At 42.9% G+C, this 22,530-nt stretch overlaps 1 protein-coding gene across 4 annotated transcripts in view; it reads left to right on the forward strand.

Annotated features, from left to right (window-relative positions):
* Positions 1-22,530, forward strand: part of LOC135552081 (RNA polymerase II subunit A C-terminal domain phosphatase-like) — a 124,345-nt gene that overhangs the window by 1,419 nt on the left and 100,396 nt on the right. For 3 of the 4 annotated variants that reach the window (XM_064983470.1, XM_064983473.1, XM_064983471.1), the window contains 7 exons: positions 3,182-3,265; positions 3,429-3,522; positions 3,698-3,826; positions 4,003-4,153; positions 7,130-7,220; positions 8,026-8,192; positions 16,501-17,676. In XM_064983470.1, the coding sequence (XP_064839542.1) occupies positions 3,182-3,265; positions 3,429-3,522; positions 3,698-3,826; positions 4,003-4,153; positions 7,130-7,220; positions 8,026-8,192; positions 16,501-17,676 (1,892 nt within the window). The remainder of the gene's footprint in view (positions 1-3,181; positions 3,266-3,428; positions 3,523-3,697; positions 3,827-4,002; positions 4,154-7,129; positions 7,221-8,025; positions 8,193-16,500; positions 17,677-22,530) is intronic. The other variant, XM_064983472.1, reaches the window with a different exon arrangement.

Genomic DNA, 22,530 nt, shown 5'->3' on the forward strand with positions numbered 1-22,530 from the left:
CTAGCTTCAAACAGCTATACTTTTTTGTTTAGATGGTACAATGATCAAATTGACCGGAACAGTGCAGATTTTTCTCAACCAGGAAATGAGTGATTTCCTTAGATAACACAGCCACAAAGTTTGACAAGTTTTCCCAGTTTGGCGAATATCACAACACTTGTGGCTAAGTAATAATGTGAAACACAATAAATCCACTATTAGTGCCATATTTTATGGCTTTTTGGAAATTACAATGCAAAAATTATATGTATAAAAAATAAATCCTGTGTAGCACCTTTAACCTTTTTTAGGGGGCAGTATCAACCTAAATTGCACTTTTAAACTGGACTAACTGAAATTGCATTTCTTAGATATGGTTTAAAATAGTCTCAGATTTGCCCTAGTCTAGATTTAAAGTCTGATTTCAAGAAGGACAATTAGTTCATCTAGATTTAAGTGCAGGCTAAATTTAAACATGTCCAGAGGAAGGTTTAACGTCAGATTAATGGATGTTGGCCCCCAGGTTGACCTTGGCAATGGAGGAGAATGATTTACCTGGACTATTTCAATGACGATCAAAGAGCGCTACCAAGGCCAGACAGAAGGGCGGTTATAGACAGGATCAACACACTGAATGATTTAGATAAAATCAATTTCGGTGACCGTTTCCGTATATACAAAGCAAATGCAGCTGACATCATTTGTTTGCTTGAGCCAAGAATTTCATCTGACTCTCTTAGGGGAAAGCCCTTCCCTACAAGTACTGGTCAACTTGAGGTTTTTGGAATCTGGAACCTTCCATTGTGAAACAGAAGATTTGTGTGGTGTAAGTGAACTGACTGTATGCAACATAGTTCACAGAGTTTGCAATGCTATATGTGAATTGAAAGACAATTCCATCAAGTTCCCTGATGCTGATGCCCAAGCCAACTATCAGGTAGAGTTCTATGAATATGGGACCTTCCCTGGAATCATTGGCTGTGTAGGTGAATGTCGTATTTCCATCAAGTGTCCCTCTACAGCAGATGCTGTGGAGTACAGGAATCGTAAAAACTGGTTCTCAATAAATGTACATGGTGTTTGCAGTTCTCCAACATTGTTGCACATTGAACTCATGACTCAAGGATTTTCCTAAACGCCTCATTGTATGCTCAGCTTAAAAGAGGACAACCTAGTGGAATCATACTTGGCGACAGTGGGTATGCACAGATCAACTTCTTGGTCACCCCCTATCGTCATGCAATAGGACCTGAGCAACAACGGTATAACCAAGCTAATATCTGCACCAGAGGTGTATGGAAGAGTAATTTCCAGTCTCAGAAACACATTACACGTTCAACCAAGAAGATGCTGTATTCACAATGAACTCAAACAGCATGGTTTTTAATTCACAAATGGAAATATCGGGACCCCAAACTGGTGCTGGTTTGAGAAGAACATTGCTACTGCTGCTGCTTCCTGTTTCTCTCCTCCTTCATAGCCAACTCAACATGAGGGATTTGCATCTTCATATCATGGTCTTCTTTTAAATAGATTTAGGTTGCGCTCATGAAATTCCAAGGCCAGTTTCTCATGCATGCTCAGCTTCTTTGTCCTCCGGCCTGGTTAGTGACAATCTGCCCTTCTGGCTGCTGCAGATGAGCCAGATGTAGCGGACTGAACTTCATCCTCTCTTATCCCCTCCAAGCTATGGTGTTCATCTGCCTCAAGAAAATGATTACATTGCTGCATTAGAGAACATCATTTATTAAAGAGTTTGTTACATTTTTATTATGGGAGTGCAAGAGATGACTGACATTACATATTCCCTACAGTGCCGGGATGGCACATGTTGAATGAATGTGTCTTACAAAATGAGGATTGGAACAGTCCCCCATCTGACCAAATTTGTCATCATCGCTGACTTACTATGATCCCGGTCAACAAGTCCCCCAGCTCATCTGTCTTTGGTCTTCTTTTTTTAAATTGAACCTTTTATTTAACGAGGCAGTTAATTAAGAACAAGTTATTATTTACAATGACGGCCTACTGGCGAACAGTGGATTTTTACCTTGTCAGCTCGGGGATTCGATCCAGCAACCTTTCAGTTACTGGCCCAAAACTAACCACTAGGCGACCTACCTCCCTTGTCTTACCGGGGGCCCGCCACCAGTCTTGAAATGCTCCCTACGAGCAGCAGCATTTGTATTGTTGAAGTAGAATTTTGTTTTTCCATAGGACCTTAGGAAGACAAGATGTTATAGAAATGATATGAATATTTCTGTATGATATTGTTTGTTACATTTCTGTCACACCTGCATTCAGGCCCCACTGTGTTGTCTCAGATTTGTGAAAGTGGGCCAACAGTAAATCCAGTATCTTACCTGAAGTTGTTGTAGTGTACTTTTTAATTTGTGTTGAATTCATTACAAATGGTAGTCCAGGCATTCTTTTTCTTGTGTTCTGTTGCTGTATCATGCAGTTTGTTCTCAATAATTGGGTAGTTTGCCACAATTCTTTTTTTTTTTTCAAAGTCACTGAAATTTTGACATTTTCTTTTACCTCGTCCATTGTTTAGGTGACGTGCTCCAATTCCACACAATGCTTATGTATTACTGTCCTGGTTTTTGAAGCATCCTCAGGTCAGCACCATGTGCACATCGTTAATCTGATTTAAATTAAACTCTGTCCGGGAAACCGCCCATAAAAATCTGAGTTACTAAGCTGACATATGGAATTGTTTGAAGATGGTCATACTGGCCTCCCGAGTGAGGCAAGGCACTGCATCAATACAGATCGGAGGACGCGTGACTTTCAACCTTCGTCTCTCCCGAGCCCGTACGGGAGTTGTAGTGATGAGATAAGATAGTAGCTATTAAAACAATTGGATAGCACGAAATTGGGGAGAAAAAGGGGTACTTTTTTTATTTATTTATTGAATCTGGCCTTTATGACTACACCTATTTAACCCCTTTGTTGGCACAACCTGTGACACTTGTGAGGGCTGTAGAGCAAAATGGAGAACACCATCATGTTGGTGAGCGTCATCTTTTCATAGTGGTGTATTAGTTAGTCGGCCAAACCGTTCGTACGCTGCGTACGTCTCCTGGTCTGACCGACAGCGCTGTAGCTCGGCCACTTTCCACGGGTGCGTCTATAAACTCTTAAGGATTTTAAGGGAGAAACTATTATGCTGCGGTCTCAAGTGCATCTTCTCTTCCAGTGTTGTGGTTGTAAAAGTAGAAGAATGCAGCCATCCCATTGTGATGAAGGGCCTGTGTGCTGAATGTGGCCAGGACCTCACACAGTAAGTGTACACACACACACAAACAAACACAAAGTTATTCCATGCTAGAATTTCAATTGGCATATTCAAAACATTTTAACAAATGGGCCTAACTCTTTAGTTGTAGGTTACCTCTTATCCATTGAGGATGCGTTGCTAAGTGGATCCTCTCTTTCTCTCTCAGGATGCAGACCAATAATGGGAGGCAGCAGGCTCTCATCTCCACGGCAAATGTTTCCATGGTGCACAGTGTCCCTGAGTTGATGGTCAGCTCTGAGGTGAGGTTCGGGGGTGTCATGGTACTAGAAGATGTTTCCTCTGACGATAATGTGACCTTGTAGAAATACCTCTGTGTTGTTGGAATGCAACTTTTCAATTTAATAGAGACAGGTTTGTTGAATTCGTGGGCCCCCTTTTTATGAATGCCGGGTCTGTGATTTGTCCCCCACACAGCAAGCAGAGCAGCTGGGCAGAGAGGACCAGCAGAGACTCCACAGGAACAAGAAGCTGGTTCTGATGGTTGATCTGGACCAGACCCTGATCCACACCACCGAGCATCACTGCCAGCTCATGTCCAACAAGGTATGTGTATCTGAAATCCTTTTCTCTGGCCTATGAAAAATAGGTTGTTTGGTATTTCTATGTCCCAGGCTTTGCTGAGGGTTTGGTATTAAATAGTCTATAATAAACCACTGGTGGTTTTGTAGCTAGAACAAAACCTTAACGGTTCTGCCCATCCCTCTGCTCTTGTTCCACAGGGAATCTTCCATTTCCAGCTGGGGCGGGGGGAGCCCATGTTACACACGCGACTGCGTCCGCACTGCAAAGACTTCCTGGAGAAGATCGCCAAGCTCTACGAGCTGCACGTCTTCACCTTCGGAAGCCGCCTCTATGCACACACCATCGCAGGTAAGTACACACACAAACACTAGCAGGTATTTAACATTCTCTGATAATTACGCCTACATTGAATCACTATATAATTAGATGTATAATAAGTAATGCAAAAAGTATCAAAAGTGCAAAAAAAACAACCGTCACGTAAATGCCAAAAGTGTGTGAGAGCACAGAGTCTAAATGGCAGATTAATTTAAACACACAATCATCTAGGAGAGAGGGATACCTACTCAGTTGTACAACTGAGTGCGTTCAACTGAAATGTGTCTTCTGTATTTAACCAAACATCTTTGAATCTAATCCCCGAGCTGACAAGGTAAAAATCTGTCGTTCTGCCCCTGAGCAAGGCAGTCAACCCACCTGGCCTACATCCTCTAAAATCACTACGTAAATATAGATCTAGACTTAATGCTTGAATGCTGTCTGTATTATAGGTGAGAATTGTTTTATTTTTTTAAATGTTTGTCTATACACTGCCCGGATTGAGAAGTTAGTCACCTAACAAGACTAACAGACATGTCTCACTATGATTGATCTCAGCATTGTAGAGGCAAATCCTGAGTTTGAAGTCGGAGTAGCCACTAGAGGGGAGCATTTACCTTCAGTTTGTGTGACAGGTTCATTCGGTACTCGGATTCTCTGGGGCTGTGTCACATATTTATCGTCTATATAGTAGGGAGGTTTATCTTTCGGTTTCGAGACGATTTAAATATCTATCTAGATACAAGAACGATTTGGTTTGATTCGAAGAACGAATCAGTGCGATACGATTCAATGCACTAACATTTGTTGCATACAAACGTCTTCTGAGCTGGATCTGTCTGAGCTGACTTTGTGTAAATGATTTATTTGGGTGTGTTCCAGTGGTAAGCCTAACAAGCTTTACTCTTTTTATTTGACAACTTTTACTTCACTACGTTCCTAAAGAAAATAATGTACTTTTTACTCCATACATTTTCCCTGACACCCAAAAGTAATTGTTACATTTTGAATGGCTCGCTTTACAGGAAAATGATCCAATTTACACACTTATCAAGAGAACATCCTTGGTCATGTCATCCCTACTACCTGATCTGGCGGATTCACTAAACACAAATGCTTCGTTTGTAAATTATGTTGGTGTGACCCAACATCGTGCCATCTGGTTTGCTTAATATAAGGAATTTGAAATGGTTTATACTTTTGATACTTAAGTATATTTAAAACCAAATACTTTTACTCAAATATTATTTTATGGGTGACCTTTACTTTTTCTATTAGGGTATTTTTATTTTTACTCAAGTATGACTATTGGGTTTCTTTTTCCACCCCTGGCCGACCTGTCGGCGAAAATCAGCGAGGGAAAGTCAGACACTGTAGTGTGGAGGTTTACGTGGGACAGATGTTTTGGTACCGCGCCCGTCCGCTCCCGTGGTATTTCGTACCGTGACCGCCTGCCTCCGCAGGTTGTTTCGGATACATCCCACCTGCTCCAGCCAGATCTCATCCAGCTCCTGCCCACTGTCCTGCAATGTTAAACTTACACATCTACCGTCTTACTCATTTCGAATTTGCAATAAATGTGTGATTTCGTAAGCTATTTACATGTTTGGAATAAAGTAGTTTTATTAAAACACTTCCGTGTAAACAAACACATTTGAAGTAGCCCAGACAAAGTCACAAAAGTCATCAATCATATTAGCCATTATTTCCTTACCTTTACAAAACGACGACAGACTTTCCAGTGAGAACTGCAAGCTGATAATTGGTTTCATAATTCCTTTCTTATCGGATAATTGTTTTTGCCGCCACTGTTTGGAGCAGGCGCGCGAGCCGGTGGTGTAACCACGCCCCAGTTAGAGGCGAGGAGAGGGACACAAGCGGCCAGAATGACCGAGCGATTCGTGTAATACGTGGTTTTATAACGATTCATGCCGCATTGAAAACGGTGGAACGTCCGTTATGAAATAAGTGGTCTTTCTGACCGCCCGCAGCATGGACCATTCCGACCATGCAGAACACTTCTGTCGGGTCCTGCGGGTAACTCTGGAGTCTCACAATTAAAAACAGGGCTCTACTATAGTAGGTTTCCCAACAGCTCGGCTCAGATCAGTCTCACTTGACAGTAAATTATAATGCACCGTTTGAGCTTTTTATGAATCAAATTATCTGCATTTGGGTTGGAGAGATGAACTTTGGCCTGTCAAAAGTTTGGAGAGGATCTTTCGCTATCAATTAGATGTTATTCTATCATGAATGCCTATGCTGATCGTTGGAAGTGAATGAATAATGAATGTAGTAATTAGTCTGTGGCGCATGGAGGTCACTGTGCATCTGTTTCTCCAGGTAGATGGGTTTGTTGTTGTGCTTTAGTAGACGCCTGCCCACCTGTGTTCTCTCTTCTCTGTGGTTTAATAGCAAACAGGTAGCGAGGTGTTTGTTGTGCAGTGGGGGTGTAGATGCTCCATCAAAGCCCGTCTTTGTTGCTCCTCCAGACACGTATTATTGTACAACTTCTAAAGAGGAACTGATAAGACCCAGCCTGCATTTTAGTTCTCATCTCAAAGCCTTGATGTTTTAATGAGCCCACTGAGTATACAGGGACCCTCCATCTCACACACACACACACACACCGATGCCAAGCAATTTCATTTGAGATTAAATTGAAGAACTTGTGTAGCAAAACAACATGAGATTTGGCTCTAAATTGACTCAAAAGCTTTGTTGTTGGAATGCTACTCAGTGTAGCTCCAGATGGCCAGGGAGTAATGGAAATTGGCTGTTTGGCAAAACGGCACCTTCACTTTTCTGAATATATCCTGCTTTTCCACGGAGCTCTTTTAAATAGGATGTTTAATGCAGTCGAGTCTGCTCTCTGCTGCGGCCCAGCGTGCGGAACCAAACCCCCTGCCACACTAACCAAGCTCTCTCTGTCTCTCTCTCTTTTATTTATATATATATATTTGAGTCCATTTTAAAGATGCTCTTCTGGTGTGTCTAACTTTGCAGGCTTCCTGGACCCTGAGATGAAGCTGTTTTCCCACAGGATCCTGTCTAGAGACGAATGCATCGACCCCTTCTCCAAGACAGGGAACCTGAGGTCAGACCTGGCTCTCTGTCTGGCAGAGCTGCTAGCACATACGGCTTTGAAGTCCACGCAGCACACTTTGACACACATACTAATAGCGATTTCAGCTAGGACATTTTAAGAAGACTCTTTCCAATATGAAAAGGACATAGCTGATATGTTATCTTTTAATTTTGACACTTTGGAGAAAAGGCATTCACTCAAGGAAGATCTGTGGAATTGGGAGAAACTGATTTCCGCTCAGCCACTACCGCTGAAGAATTCAACTGAGGGAATTAGTGTTGATTAAAACCTGGCAGCAGTCAAGTCATCTGAAGTCACTTGGTTGTCCCCACAGACAATACAGCGCTATAAAACTGAGCCATCCAGCTCTAGCATGACTGTGCTATAGATGAGCAGAGGGAATAGCCCATCGCCATGCAGCATTTCTTCTAATCAGTGACTCCTGTTATAGGAAGCCTTTTAGAACAACATCCTCAAAGTCCTAATGGTAGAAACTGTGGTTGTATAGTTATGATGTTCAGATAATTATTGGTAAGAGTGAGAGCCAGAATTCACTTCTAACCTGGAGGGGTAGGTAGTCCTTCACAAATGGCAGCCTATTCCCTTAAAATTACTTTTGACCAAAACCCATAGGTTATAGGCTACCATTTGGGATGTAGCCTAGGACTGGATAATGGTAGAGCGAGAGCCTAACATTTTGCTCTGTTACTGCCAGTTTAACTTGGATGTAACTCTTTCTTTCTGTCTCTCTACACTCTCTCGTGCTCCCACTCTCTCTCTAATCTCTCGCACTCTCTTTATCTCTACCCCTCAGGAATCTGTTCCCATGTGGGGACTCGATGGTATGTATTATAGATGACCGGGAGGACGTGTGGAAGTTTGCTCCCAACCTGATCACTGTGAAGAAATACATCTACTTCAAGGGGACAGGAGACATCAATGCCCCGGCCGGGTCTAAAGAGGCTCAGCAGGGAAGGAAAGGTACGGTATACAAGGTCGGAAGACAATCAGCTTAACCGAACGGTGGACATTTGTTGTGAACTGGTCAATAAATTATAAAGCACAGTGATCTATTGAAACAATCCTTATAAGGGCATTTGGTGCTTTGTCACTCCAAACTTAAAAACCCTCTGGTGACCAAGTTCAGAGAGGAAGAGGAGGAAGTGGTTTGATGAGCACTTAAGGAATGTGAACTCATCCGGGTTCTCTGGCTGCAAATGGAGTTTTGGCCACAAGGTACCCCTCATCGCGTCTCACTGTTTTGATTTAATTTGCATCAACCGATGCACCACTTTCCTGTGTGGCAGGCTGCAGTGGGAGGGTGAAGCTTTTAAGAAAATGTTTGTGATACGTAACTGTTATGATCCCAATAGATGGGGTGGCAGGAAGGTGAGGGAGTTAAGTTATGATCCTCTCAGCACAGAGGCGAGAGGGAGAAGGCATGGAGGTGACAGGGGAACACTTAGCGATCTTTCTGTGAGAATGCTGTTAAACTCTACCTTTTTAGAACCATGAGAATAGCCAGGAAAATGATCATACCCAAAGGCCAGGGTTGAGCAGAATCCAAATACTTTTTTATCAACTCTCTGAATTAATCAATCTGATCTGTTCTAAAGAAGGAATTGGAGCGACAGGCCTTAACACCTAATCATCAACACTGTATTCATACTCAAGCACCAAGCCTGGGTAGCCATAATGAGATGGGTTCATCTGAACCGTGATTACCATCTTAGTCTCAGGAGGGAGTAGGGAAGGCATTGGGTTCTTTTCTCACAGAGCCTCTCATAGAGGAGATCTGTATAGAGATTTTTTTGATTAGCAGTAGAGATAAACCGGACAAGCCACAAAGGACGGAGAGTGCTTCTCTGGGCTCCCTGGAGAATAACACACACGCACACAGGCTGTTAGATCAATTAGGGAAGTGCTGCTGATTTCCGTCACATCACATGGACTAGGGTTTAATATTTTCTTGGTATTTTACAAATGTTCCATCCCGAGAAGAATAAATCACTTTTCTCCTTTGATAACCTGTTATTTTCCGCCAAAACAGGAAGTGTCATTCTAAAGCATATAAATACACTATATATACAAAAGTATATGGACAGCCCTTCAAATTAGCGGATTCAGCTATTTCAGCCACACTGTTGCGGACAGGTGCATAAGATTGATCACACTGCCATGCAATCTCCATAGGAAAACATTGGCAGTGGAATGGCCTTACTGAAGAGCTCATTGACTTTCAACGTGGTACCATCATAGGATGCCACCTTTCCAACAAGTCAGTTTGTCAAATTTCTGCACCTGCAAGAGCTGTGCCGGTCAACTGTAAGTGTTGCTATTGTAAAGTGGCAACGTCTAGGAGCAACAACGGCTCAGCCGCGAAGTGGTAGGCCACACAAGCTCACAGAACGGTAGTGCTGAAGCGCGTAGAGCTTAAAAATCGTCTGTCCACACTCACGACCAAGTTCCAAACTTTCTCTGGAAGTAACGTCCGCACAATAACTGTCGGTCGGGAGCTTCATGAAATGGGTTTCCATGGCCAAGCAGCCGCACACAAGCCTAAAATCACCATGCGCAACGCCAAGTGTCAGCTGGACTGGTGTAAAGCTCGCCGCCATTGAACTCTAGAAACGTGTTCTCTGGCGTGATGAATCACGCTTCACCATCTGGCAGTCTGACGGATGAATCTGGGTTTGGTGGATGCCAGGAGAACGTTACCTGCCACAATGCATAGTGCCAACTGTAAAGTTTAGTGGTGGAGGAATAATGGTCTAGGGCTCTTTTTAATGGTTCGGTCTAGGCCCCTTAGTTCCAGTGAAGGGAAATCTTAACGCCACAGCATACAATGACATTAAAGACGATTCTGTGCTTCCAACTTTGTGGCAGCAGTTTGGGGATGGCCCTTTACTGTTTCAGCAAGACAATGCCCCCATGCACAAAGGGGGGTCCATACAGAAATGGTTTGCGAGATCGGTGTGGAAGAACTTGACTGGCCTGCACAGTGCCCTGACCTCAACCCCATTGAACACCCTTTGGATGAATTGAATCTGACTGCAAGCCAGGCTTTATTGCCCAACATCAGTGCCCGACCTCACTGATGCTCTTGTGACTGAATGGAAACAAGTCCCTGTAGCAATGTTCTAAGATCTGGTGGAACGCCTTTCCAGAAGAGTAGAGTCGAAGAAGTACTCCTGGCGCCCGTCGTCGTAGTCATCACACACCTCCATGATTTCGTTCAATGAGCTAAAATACTCCCAAGTTTTATAATGCTCTTTAGAAGCAGCAAGACCTATGCACCGATTTGTCTTTTAAATCTTGCACCCAAAGACTTCTGATTATGGACTATTGATTATCGAAATGAACACAGGAATTCTTGATTCTGTTGATTTTATGGTACCTGGTCCCGCCCACGTTGATGAAAACTGAACACACCCTTAGTTACCACCTCCCGCTGGTTCTCCGGGGGAAAATTGAAGGGCGTGAACTCTTTCTCCGTGCTGCCCGCTCGGAAGGCCACCGCCTGGTACATCGCTGATTCTCCTCTGGAGGACCTCGAGGGTCCTGGTTGAGAGGTGGGGGGGGGGGGTTCACTGACCGACTGGGTTGGCAGGGACCTCACCCATCCAGGAGCAGGGTTGGGCTCTATGGAAACAAAGCAGTTGAAAGAAAGTTTAGACATAGAAATGACTTCCACTGGTTTATTGGGACGGATTACTTCAGAATCTCAGGATGAACCAGATACAAGTCACTCTTCAGGCTCCTTTTGTCCCCTCTTTCTCTCGTCACACCAACAAGTTCTGCATCAGCAGGAACCCCGATGCAGAGAGAGGAATTCGTTAAGTTGTTGTGGTATTTAACGCGTCGCTGAGGGCCTAAATGAGATGTTTCTCTTTAAAGGATTGTTTATCAAGGTTCACTAAATTAAAATAAATACAGAGCAATTAGCTGTGGAATGTCGATAATGAAAAGAACAAACTGTTTGGATATACTTGGTAAAACTTCCTGTGATTAATCTTTCACGGGCCATTGACTTTGTTTATGACAACAGAAAAAGTGCAATTAATTCTGCAGCAATAATATCTTGTTTTAATCTTCTTATTCCAACATAGATTTTTATATCAGTATAATTACAGCTTTAGCTGATGAAACAAACTCCTAAAATGTGGCACTTTCCAATGGCACCTTCCAGTCTTACGACTGACAGAATGCAGCTCTGCGTAGCGAGGGTTAAATGATTCATACAAAGCCAAATTAGATCACAGTGAACTGTCAGCCACAACTCCTCTTCATGATGCAGCATCACACTAAAACTTTTTAATCGGTTTTGTTCACAAGAATGTTCTTGAACCTCTCAACAGGACACATTGTGACTGTTGGTGAATAAGAGGAAAACTTTACAAACTCTTCCAAAACATTTTCAGACACTGAACAAAATTATGAATGCAATTTCCAACAATGTCAAAGATTTTACTGACTTAGTTCATATAAGGAACCAGTCAAATTAAATAAATCCATTCCATAACCCTAATCTATTATTTTCACATGGCTAGGAACACAGATATCCATATGTTGGTCACTGATACCTTTTTAAATAAAATTTAAAAAAGTAGGGGCGTGGATCAGAAGCAGTCAGTATCTTGTGTTACCACCATTTGCCTCATGCAGCGCAACACATCTCCTTTTATATAGAGTTGTTCAGGCTCTTGATTGTGGCCTTTGGAATGTTGTTCCACTCTTCAATGGCTGTGCAAAGTTGCTGCATATTGGCGGGAACTGGAACACGCTTTTGTATGTGTTGATCGAGAGCATCCCAAACATGCTTAATGGGTGACAAGGCCGAGTATGCAGGCCATGGAAGAACTGGGACATTTTCAGCTTCCAGGAATTGTGTACAGATCCTTGAGACATTATCATGCTGAAACATGAGGTGATGGTTGGGGATGAATGACATGACAATGGGCTTCAGGATCTTGTCATGGTATCTCGGTGCATTCTAATTGCTGTCAATAAAATGCAATTGTGTACAAATTTTACACATGCAAAAAGAAACGTATTTGTCTAAAATTGTTCTGCTTTGCCAAGATAATCCTTGCACCTGACAGTTTTGGCATATCAAGATGCTGACTAACCAGCATGATCATAGCACAGGTGCACCTAATGCTGGGGGCAATAAAAGGCTAAATTTGTCACACAACACAATGCCACAGATGACTCAATTTGAGGGAGCATGCAATTGGCATGCTGACTACAGGAATGTCCACCAGAGCTGTTGCCGGAGAATTTAATGTCTATTTCGCTACCATAAGCTGTCTCCAATGTTTGTCATCAAGGCAAAGGGTGCTAAAATCCAAACAGATTTTGTCAGTATGTCCAACCATGCCAGCCCAGGACCTCCACATCTGACTTATTCACCTGTGGGATCGTCTGAGACCAGTCACCCGGACAGCTGATTAAACTGAGGAGTATTTCTGTCTAATAAAACTCTTTTGTGGATAAAAATAATTAATTGGCTTCCCAGTGGGTGGGCTTGACTCCCAAGTGGTTGTGCCTGTGCCCACCCATGGTTACACCCATGCTCAGTCATGTGAAATCCATAGATTGGCGCCTAATTTATTTATTTAAATTGAATGATTTCATTATATGAACTGTAGATCGTTGAAATTGCGTTTATTTTTCGTTCAGTTTGTGTGTACACACTATACTAAACATTAGGAACACCTTTCTAATATTGAGTTGCACCCCCTTTTGCCCTCAGAATAGCCTCAATTCATCTGGGCATGGACTCGACAATGTGTCAAGCGTTCCACAGGGATGCTGGCCCATGTTGACTCCAATGCTTCCCACAGTTGTCAATTGGCTGGATGTCCTTTGGTTGTTGGAGCATTCTTTAAACACAGTAAACTGTTGTGAAAAACCCAGTAGCTTAGCAGTTCTTGATAAAAGCCAGTGCGCCTGGCACCTATTACCATACCCCGTTCAAAGGCACAAATCTTTTTTCTTGCCCATTCACCTTTTTATTTTGTTTATTTTGCAAATATTTTCTTAACTTAAATACCTGTTGTATTTGGTGGCAAATAAAAACACGTGAGTGTACAGTATATGACAGGCTACTTCACATTATGCATGACAGAAAAACATACGCCCATAGATGTAGCTTGCTTGGGTAAATAAACGAAACTAGCTCCAGTAAGCTAATCTTTTTTTTAGTGTGAACTGTATTCTATTATACGTACTGGAATTATGCACATTGTTCTAACCATGATAAAGCAGGAAGAGAACACGTGATTCTGGTGCAACACATGCGGCCTACAAAGTTACAACTATAGGCAAGCAAATGTTGTTTTAATTTGCCAGTATAATAGGTCCTATTTGTATAAGTAGCCAGCTGAGGCATATACCTTTTCATGGTATTTCCCCTAATGTTATTAGCCTCTCTCCTTGCTTCATTCCTTCCTCGCATTCAAATGAAATTAAATCGGTTTCTTTGTCCTTTGTCATTCTAATGATATCCTTGAATAATATCGAATGAGATTTGGATGCAGAAGGCTTTCACTTCTCTTCACAAATATTTATTGAAATTTTTATGGGTCTGAATAAATAACTGTTTAACTGAGTTCTATTGGCTGCTCTGATTTTAAAGCAAAGATTAAAAAAAATATTTATGATCTTTCCAATACATTTTTTTTTGTTAAAACAAGTTCACCCTTGTAAGCCAGATGTAGATGTGCATTTGGCCTTTTATATTACTGTAGCACAAAATGAAAAAGTTACCATGATGGGCCTACATGTATTGTGAACTGAGCTCCGTAATGAGGTGCCTGTCCCCACCCATGGTCTGTCACCACCCTGACTCCCCACGCTGAAAATTCATCACGCAGAGGCTGTAGAGAAGCCAGATTTTTACATCTATTTCATTCTATGCTGTTCATATAAATAATGTATTATAATTTACTAGTTTCTGCTGCCAGACCCAGTGATGGGCATATTTATGTTTTCAAAATAGTGAGTAGATTTACTGAGAGGATAAAGTGCTTTGGAGAACATTGTCTTGAGGCATGCACTTTAACCATAGTTTTGATGCATATAATGTTCTCAATGCTGTGGTTTAATGCCTCAGTGGCCACAGGTCAATTTGCCTTCGTTCAGTTACACCTCCTTAAACACAGTGTTGGGGAAAAAGAACCCAAATTGTCATAAGTAAAAGTAAAGATCCAGTTGAAGTCAGAAGTTTACATGCACTTAGGTTGGAGTCATTGAAACTCGTTTTTCAACCACTCCACACATTTTTTAAATATTTTTTTTACCTTTATTTTACTAGGCAAGTCAGTTAAGAACAAATTCTTATTTTCAATGACGGCCTAGGAACAGTGGGTTAACTGCCTTGTTTCTTGTCCTAACCGACAAAACTATAGTTTGTTAACATCTACTTTGTGCATGACACGTCATTTTTTCCAACAATTGTTTACAGACAGATTATTTAACTCATAATTCACTGTATCACAATTCCAGTAGGTCAGAAGTTTACATACACTAAGTTGACTGTGCCTTTTTTAAACAGCTTTGAAAACTCCAGAATATTATGTCATGGCTTAAGAAGCTTCTGATAGGCTAATTGACATCATTTGAGTCAATTGGAGGTGTACCTGTGGATGTATTTCAAGGCCTACCTTCAAACTCTGTGCCTATTTGCTTGACATCATGGGAAAATCAAAAGAAATCAGACCTCAGAAAAAAAATTGTAGCCTTCCACAAGTCTGGTTCATCCTTGGGAGCAATTTCCAAATGCCTAAATGTACCACGTTCATCTTTACAAACAATAGTACGCAAGTATAAACATCATGGGACCACGCAGCCATCATACCGCTCAGGAAGGAGACACGTTCCATCTCCTAGAGATGAATGTACTTTGGTGCGAAAAGTACAAATCAACAACCGTGTGAAAATGCTGGAGGAAACCGGTACAAAGTATCTATATCCACAGTAAAACAAGTCCTATATCGACATAACCTGAAAGGCAGCTCAGCAAGGAAGAAGCCACTGCTCCAAAACCATCATTAAAAAAAGCCAAACTAAGGGTTTGCAACTGCATATGGGGACAAAGATCGTACTTTTTGGAGAAATGTCCTCTGGTCTGATGAAATAAAAATTGAACTGTTTGGCCATAATGGCCATCATTATGTTTGGTGGAAATAGGGGGAGGCTTGCAAGCTGAAGAACACCATCCCAACAGTGAAGCACGGGAGTGGCAGCATCATGTTGTGGGGTTCTTTTGCTGCAGGAGGGGCTGGTGCACTTCACAAAATAGATAGCATTATGAGGAGGGAAATTATGTGAATATATTGAAGCAATATCTCAAGACATCAGTCAGGAAGTTAAAGCTTGGTCGCAAATGGGTCTTCCAAATGGACAATGACCCCAAGCATACTTCCAAAGTTGTGGCAAAACGGCTTAATTACAAAGTCAAGGTATTGGACTGGCCATCACAAAGCCCTGACCTCAATCCTATATAACATTTTTGGGCAGAAATGAAAAAAAAAAGCGTGTGCGATCAAGGAGGCCTACAAACCTGACTCAGTTACACCATCTCTGTCAGGGGGAATGGGCCACAATTCACCCAACTTATTGTGGAAGGCTACCTGAAACATTTGACCCAAGTTAAACAATTTAAAGGCAATGCTACCAAATACTAATGGAATGTATGTAAACTTCTGACCGACTGGGAATGTGATGAAAGAAATTCAATCTGAAATAAATCATTCGGCAAATAAAGTGGTGATTCTAACTGACTTAAGACAGGGAATTTTTACTAGGATTAAATGTATTTCGCAAAGGTGTATGTAAACTTCTGACTTCAACTGTACCTTTTTTAATAGAAAAATACTTGAGTAAAGTTAGTCACCCAGTAAAATACTGTTTAGTAAAAGTCTTTAAAGTATTTGGTTTTAAATGAACTAAAGTATTAAAAGTAGAAATAATTAAAAATTCTTTATTAGGCAAACCGGACGGCACCATGTTATTGTTTTTAAAATGTACGAATATCCAGGGGCGCACTCCAAGATTCAGAATTCAGTTACAAATGAAGCATGTTTGTTTAGTGAGTCCGCAGAGGAGAGGCAGTAGGGATGTACAGATACCATAAACTACTTAAGAAGTACTTTTACACCTCTGCTAAAACAACTTCAATGGAAGGTATTCACAGACACCTTCTAGTCTAGTGATTTTTAAGTGGTAAAATGTCTGTGCGTGTGTTTTAATATGCTAATTCTCAGCTTGTGATGTTTTACCCTAGCAGGCAGCCAGGCCAGCCGACCAGCAGAGGCCTCAGAACCAGCAGTAACGTCAGGGACAACAGGGCCTAAAACAGGGCCATCTGGGGGGTCGTCTGCATCAGAGGAGCAGAGTAATGGTCTTAAGAAACAACGGGCCAAAGACTACAACAATGGAGGGAGGGGGGGGTCAACAACACCCTCAGCCACTCAGGGTTCAGCAGCCAATGAACGGACTCAACCGGACGGTGGCGAGGCTGTGGAGGAGGAGCGGGGTCAGGGCGAGGGAGCCGAGGCCAGCGCGGCAGCACAGGTGAGCGACAGGATGAATGTGAAAGATGAGATGAAAGCGGAGGGGAATGGAGAGGGGAAGGATGGCAGCAGGACATTGGGCTCAGGGGAGGAAGCTCCCCTTCCGGGTGGGGTGAACTCATCCTCCACTCCTCTTCCTCCATCATCCACTCCTCCAGACCTCCATGAGCCCAACAGCAACCTGGACTTTGACCTGTCCAGCGACAGTGACGCTGACTCTCTTACGGGTAAACCCACCTCATCAGACAACGAGAGGGACGGGGTGTCCAGCCAGACCAAGAAGTCCAAACAGGAAGGCGCGGAGCAGCCAGCAGTAGAGGAGCCGTCAGGTGGGGCTGGAGGAAGGGAGGGTGAGAACAGCTCCGCGGTAGTAGGGGAGACCTCAGATGAGACATCTGGGTCAGAGGTTGTCTTCCCTCCAGACCCGGAGCAGGAGAACGGGCGCTTAGAGAGGAGGGAGGCTGAGACAGAGTCCCAGAACAGTGAACAGTCAGGAGTCACCATGGGGGAGGAGTCTCTGGACCCGAGCATGGAGGAGGAGGAAGAGGAAGAGAAAGAGGAGGTGGACGTGGACAAGGATGACCACCTCATCTACCTAGAAGAGGTGCTGGAGCGTATCCATGGAGAGTACTACGCCCGCTACAGCGCCTTCCTCGGGAAGGAACGCCCAGAGATGCCTGACATCAGGAAGATTGTCCCGGAGCTGAAGGCCCGGAGCCTGGAGGGCACCACCATTGTGTTCTCTGGACTGTACCCCACCAATTACCCCATGGAGAGAACCAGGGAGAATTACCACGCCAAGGCCCTGGGAGCAAAGATAGGAAAGGGCCTCCTGCTCCGCTCTAAAGACCCTGGCAGAACCACACACCTCATTGCTGCTAGAGCAGGTGAGTTACTACCTACATTGCCTTTGGAAAGTATTCACACCCCTTGACTTTTCCCAAATGTTATTGTCTAACAGCCTGAGATTTTGTGTTATTTGACCTACACACAATGCCCCATAATGTAAAAGTGGAATTCAATTTACAAATTAATCTTGAGTCAATAAGCATTCAAACCCTTTGTTATGGCAAGCCTAAATAAGTTCAGGAGTAAAAATGTCATTAACAAGTTGCATGGACTCGTGTGCAATAATAGTGTTTAAAATGCTTTTTAAATGACTACCCCAATGCTTACGTAAATGAGAGATTTCTATATTTCATTTTCAATAAATTTGACATTTTATAAAAACATGTTTTTACTTTGTCATTGTGGGGTATTGTGTGTAGATGGGTGGGAAATGTAATTCATTTAGAATTCAGGCTGTAACACAACAAAATGTGCAATAAGTCAGGTGGTGTGGATACTTTCTGAAGGCACAGTATATGAGTATATAAAACATTAAGAACACCTGCTCTTTTTACAGACTGACCAGGTGAATCCAGGTGAAAGCTATGATCCCTTATTGATGTCACTTGTTAAATCCACTTCAATCATTGTAGAAGGGGTGGAGGCAGGTTAAAGAAGGATTTTTAAGCCTTGAGACATGGATTGTGTATGTGTGCCTTTGAATGGGGTATGAGAGTAGGTGCCAGGCGCACCGGTTTCTGTCAACTGCAATGCTGCAGGGTTTTCACGCTCAACAGTTTCCCGTGTGTATCAAGAATGTTACTCCCACCTAAATTCCTGTGGAATGCTGGCCCATGCTTTTGACACCTTGTAGAGTCCATGCCCTGACAAATTTAAAGCTGTTCTGAGCCGGGGGGTGTACTGATTGTACCTACATACCTATCTGAGCACCCACCTGTTTGGTAAAGGCACAGTTTTTTAATGACTAAGTCTGTATCAATCATTGTAAGAAACATCAACAGCCTGACTTGCCACTTTGTTTGGTAAGCCAAGTGGTGCGGCTGGGGAAGAGCATGCAGTTATTTTGGAGCATAGAGCATTATCCCCATTTGTGGTCCTCTCAGATTCGGGGTAATCTTTTTTGTATCCTATGTGAATAGAGGCTGGTACAGGTATTCATGGTTTGTCCTCTGCTGAACTCTTGCCTACAAAGAAACATCAAGTTCAGTTACATCTTCATCTGTTTGACATAATGAGAGGAAATCAGATCAGTGACCTGAACTAATAGAGGAAAGTGTATGAATTTATTCAAGTCAATACTCTGCTTGTTGAGTTGCAGCCTGATCAAACTTTATTATGATTTATTTGAACAGAATTCCATCATTAATCCATGGCCTTGGATATTATTTAATTAGAATAACAAAACCTTACTCTGAACTTTGGTTCATTGAATTTTAATCAGATTTCTTAAATTCATTTAATTAATAATAGAGTAACAACTCTGTTTGGGGAAGCGCAGAACATCTCTGAAGTATCTCGATTCTACAGTTATCTGTTTCTGGAGTCCAGTTATTACAGCTGCTCATTTCCAAACAGGGCTTATCCTCTTTACAGAAGCGCATCTTTAATGTAATTGGTAAACTGTTCTTCTGTGTCATAGCCTTGGCCTAATTGTAGAAATATGCTTTTTTTTATATCCAGCATGATATAGCCTAATTGAGCTGTTTTTGTCACGTGTTAAAAAAAATCAGCATTTATCACCTTTCTATATACATTTCAAACTCTCTTTTTCCATTTTTTTTCTTAAATATACCTTCCCGCAACCCGCCTCACCCAACGTGGTACGGATCTGCTATTTTTTTAGACCTTATAACTGGAACCTCCATCAGGCTAATTAGCTACTAGCTATTTAGTCATTGTTAGCCACTGTTAGCAGTCTTTACCTTTTAGCACAGTCACCAGCCGCTTTAGCCCGGATAATATCTGCCCGTCTGCACAGCGCGATATCAGCCCTGAGCATATTGGACTGCTTTTCCCCCCCCCACTACATCACCGGATTTCTGCCGCAAACCCTGGACCATGACACCGGCTCACCGCAGCTAGCTAGCTGCTACCGAATGGCTATCGTGGCCAACGCCCTTGTCCAGAAGCAAGCACCAGTTAGCCTCGAGCTAGGCCCATTCCCCCAGCTAGCAAACAAAGTACACCAACTACAATACCTCTCTTGCCAATTGGCCTGGACCCTTTGTCGACACGGAGCCCCACTGATCCATCACGACTGGTCTGCTGACGTATTTCGGCCGATGTGCTCTCAACCGGCCTCTGTTGTTGATTTCGGTGAGGACCCAGCTACTTTCCCCGGCCCGCTAACTCTGAGCGCTGTGTCTCCCGCTCTGCCTAGCGTAGTGACGACTGCGGAGCGGCTCCCTGTTTCATCCATTGCTGCTTATTGGACCCTATGATCACTCGGCTACACAGCTGATGCCTACTGTTCATTAACACGGCACTTAATTTTGTTTATCTGTCGGCCCCAGCCTCGAACTCTGGCCCTGTGTGTAGCTAACTGACCCTCTCTGCCCATTCATCGCCATTTACCCGTTGTTGTTGTCTTCGCTATTTACCGGTTCTTGTCTAGCCCTCCCAATCATCACTTGTGATTGCTTTATGCCTCCCTCTAATGTTATTATGCCTTGTATAATGTTGTTTAGGGTAGCTCTCATTGTTTTGTTTTACCGCGGAGCTCCTAGTCCTGCTCTACATGCCTCGGTTACCTCCCTTGCCCCCCCCCCACACATTCGGAGACCGCACCTAGCTTAACTGGTGCTTCCAGAGATGCAGCCTCTCTTATCGTCACTCAATGCCGAGGTTTACTTCCACTTTACTCGCACCCTACCATGCTCTTCTCTGGGCATTATGCCCTGATTCTATCCTACCACGCTGTTAGTGTAATTTAACTATGCCAATGTGCTTTCATGAATTGAAAACCCGTAATCTATTTTATGAGAATTTGTAAGATTCTTGTTTGCATAAAATAGATGGAGACCAGTCTTTCTAATAATAGGTAACAGAATGTATTATCGGAGCGTGCTCCCACTTAACCACGAGCAGCAGTTTATATACAGATCATGACGTCATTTCATTGCTTTAACAGAATCCCCTCCTCTCGACCGGGACAAAGTGAGGTGAAAAGTTAATTCTAACTTACTAACACACTCCCAGGTAACGTTTGACCCCTCAACATTATCGATCACCACTGAGCTGACAGTTCTAATTAACAGAACCTAGGAATGCACTCACTCTCTTATCTAAAAACCCCAGAGCTAAGTTTCTGTAGGTTCAACCATAGGTTAACGACCTTATGTGTTTACACAGTCCCCAACCCATTCGTTTCTTCCTAGTTGGAATGGTGTTCATTTACTTTAATTACTCCTTGTCCGTGTCACACAATCCCATCATATGAACTCATATTGTTAATCAGATATAATAAAACAGAGTACAAAACCATATTATTTTATTTGTAACTAAGTTTACTTAGTTACAGTTACATTTTTTAAAATGATTTGTTCAGTTATTTAATCATAATTTTACCAACACACGCCCAGAAGTCTTTTTACTCTGTTCCAAATGCACTAGATGACCAGTCTATCCTACCACAGCCAGAAGTCTGCTCTTTTTACTCTGTTCCAAATGCACTAGATGACCAGTCTATCCTACCACAGCCAGAAGTCAGCTCCTTTTACTCTGTTCCAAACACACTAGACGACCAGTTCTTATAGCCTTTAGCCGCACCCTTATCCTACTCCTCTTCTGTTCCTCTGGTGATGTAGAGGTTAACCCAGGCCTTGTGTGTCCCCAGGCTCTTTCATTTGTTGACTTCTGTAACCGGAAAAGCCTTGGGTTCATGCATGTTAACATTAGAAGCCTCCTCCCTACGTTTGTTTTACTCACTGCTTTAGCACACTCCGCCAACCCTGATGTCCTAGCTGTGTCTGAATCCTGACTTAGGAAGGCCACCAAAAATTCTGAAATTTCCAGCCCCAATTGCAACAGTTTCTGTCAAGATAGAGCTGCTAAAGGGTGGCGGAGTTGCAATCTACTGTAGAGAGAGCCTGCAGAGTTCTGTCCTACTATCCAGGTCTGTGCCCAAACGGTAAGAGCTACTACTTTTAAGAATACATCTCTCCAAAAATAAGTCTCTCACTGTTGCCATTTGTTATAGACCCCCCTCAGCTCCCAGCTGTGCCCTGGACACCATATGTGAATTGATTGCCCCCCATCTATTATGAGTTCGTACTGTTAGGTGACCTAAACTGGTATGCTTAACACCCCGGCCGTCCTACAATCTAAGCTAGATGCCCTCAATCTCATACAAATTATCAAGGAACCTACCAGGTACAACCCAAAATCCGTAAACATGGGCACCCTCATAGATATCATCCTGACCAATTTGCCCTCTAAATGCACCTCTGCTGTTTTCAGCCAGGATCTCATTGCCTGCATCCATTATGGGTCCGCGGTCAAACGACCACCCTTCATCACTGTCAAACGCTCCCTAAAACATTTCTGCGAGCAGGCCTTTCTAATCGACCTGGCCCGGGTATCCTGGAAGGATATTGACCTCATCCCGTCAGTAGAGGATGTCTTGTTGTTCTTCAAAATTTGTCTTCCTCACCATCTTAAATAAGCATGCCCTTTTCCCAAAACATTTTGAACTAAGAACAGATATAGCCCTTGGGTCACTCCAGACCTGACTGCCCTTGACCAGCACAAAAACATCCTGTGGCGCACTGCACTAGCTTCAAATAGTTCCTGCGATATGCAACTTTTCAGGGATCAATATACACAGTCAGTTAGGAAAGCGCAGGCTAGCTTTTTCAAACAGAAATTGGCATCCTGCAGCACTAATTCCAAAA

This window comes from Oncorhynchus masou, chromosome 13 (genome assembly GCF_036934945.1).
Source record: "Oncorhynchus masou masou isolate Uvic2021 chromosome 13, UVic_Omas_1.1, whole genome shotgun sequence".
Lineage (NCBI taxonomy): Eukaryota > Metazoa > Chordata > Actinopteri > Salmoniformes > Salmonidae > Oncorhynchus > Oncorhynchus masou.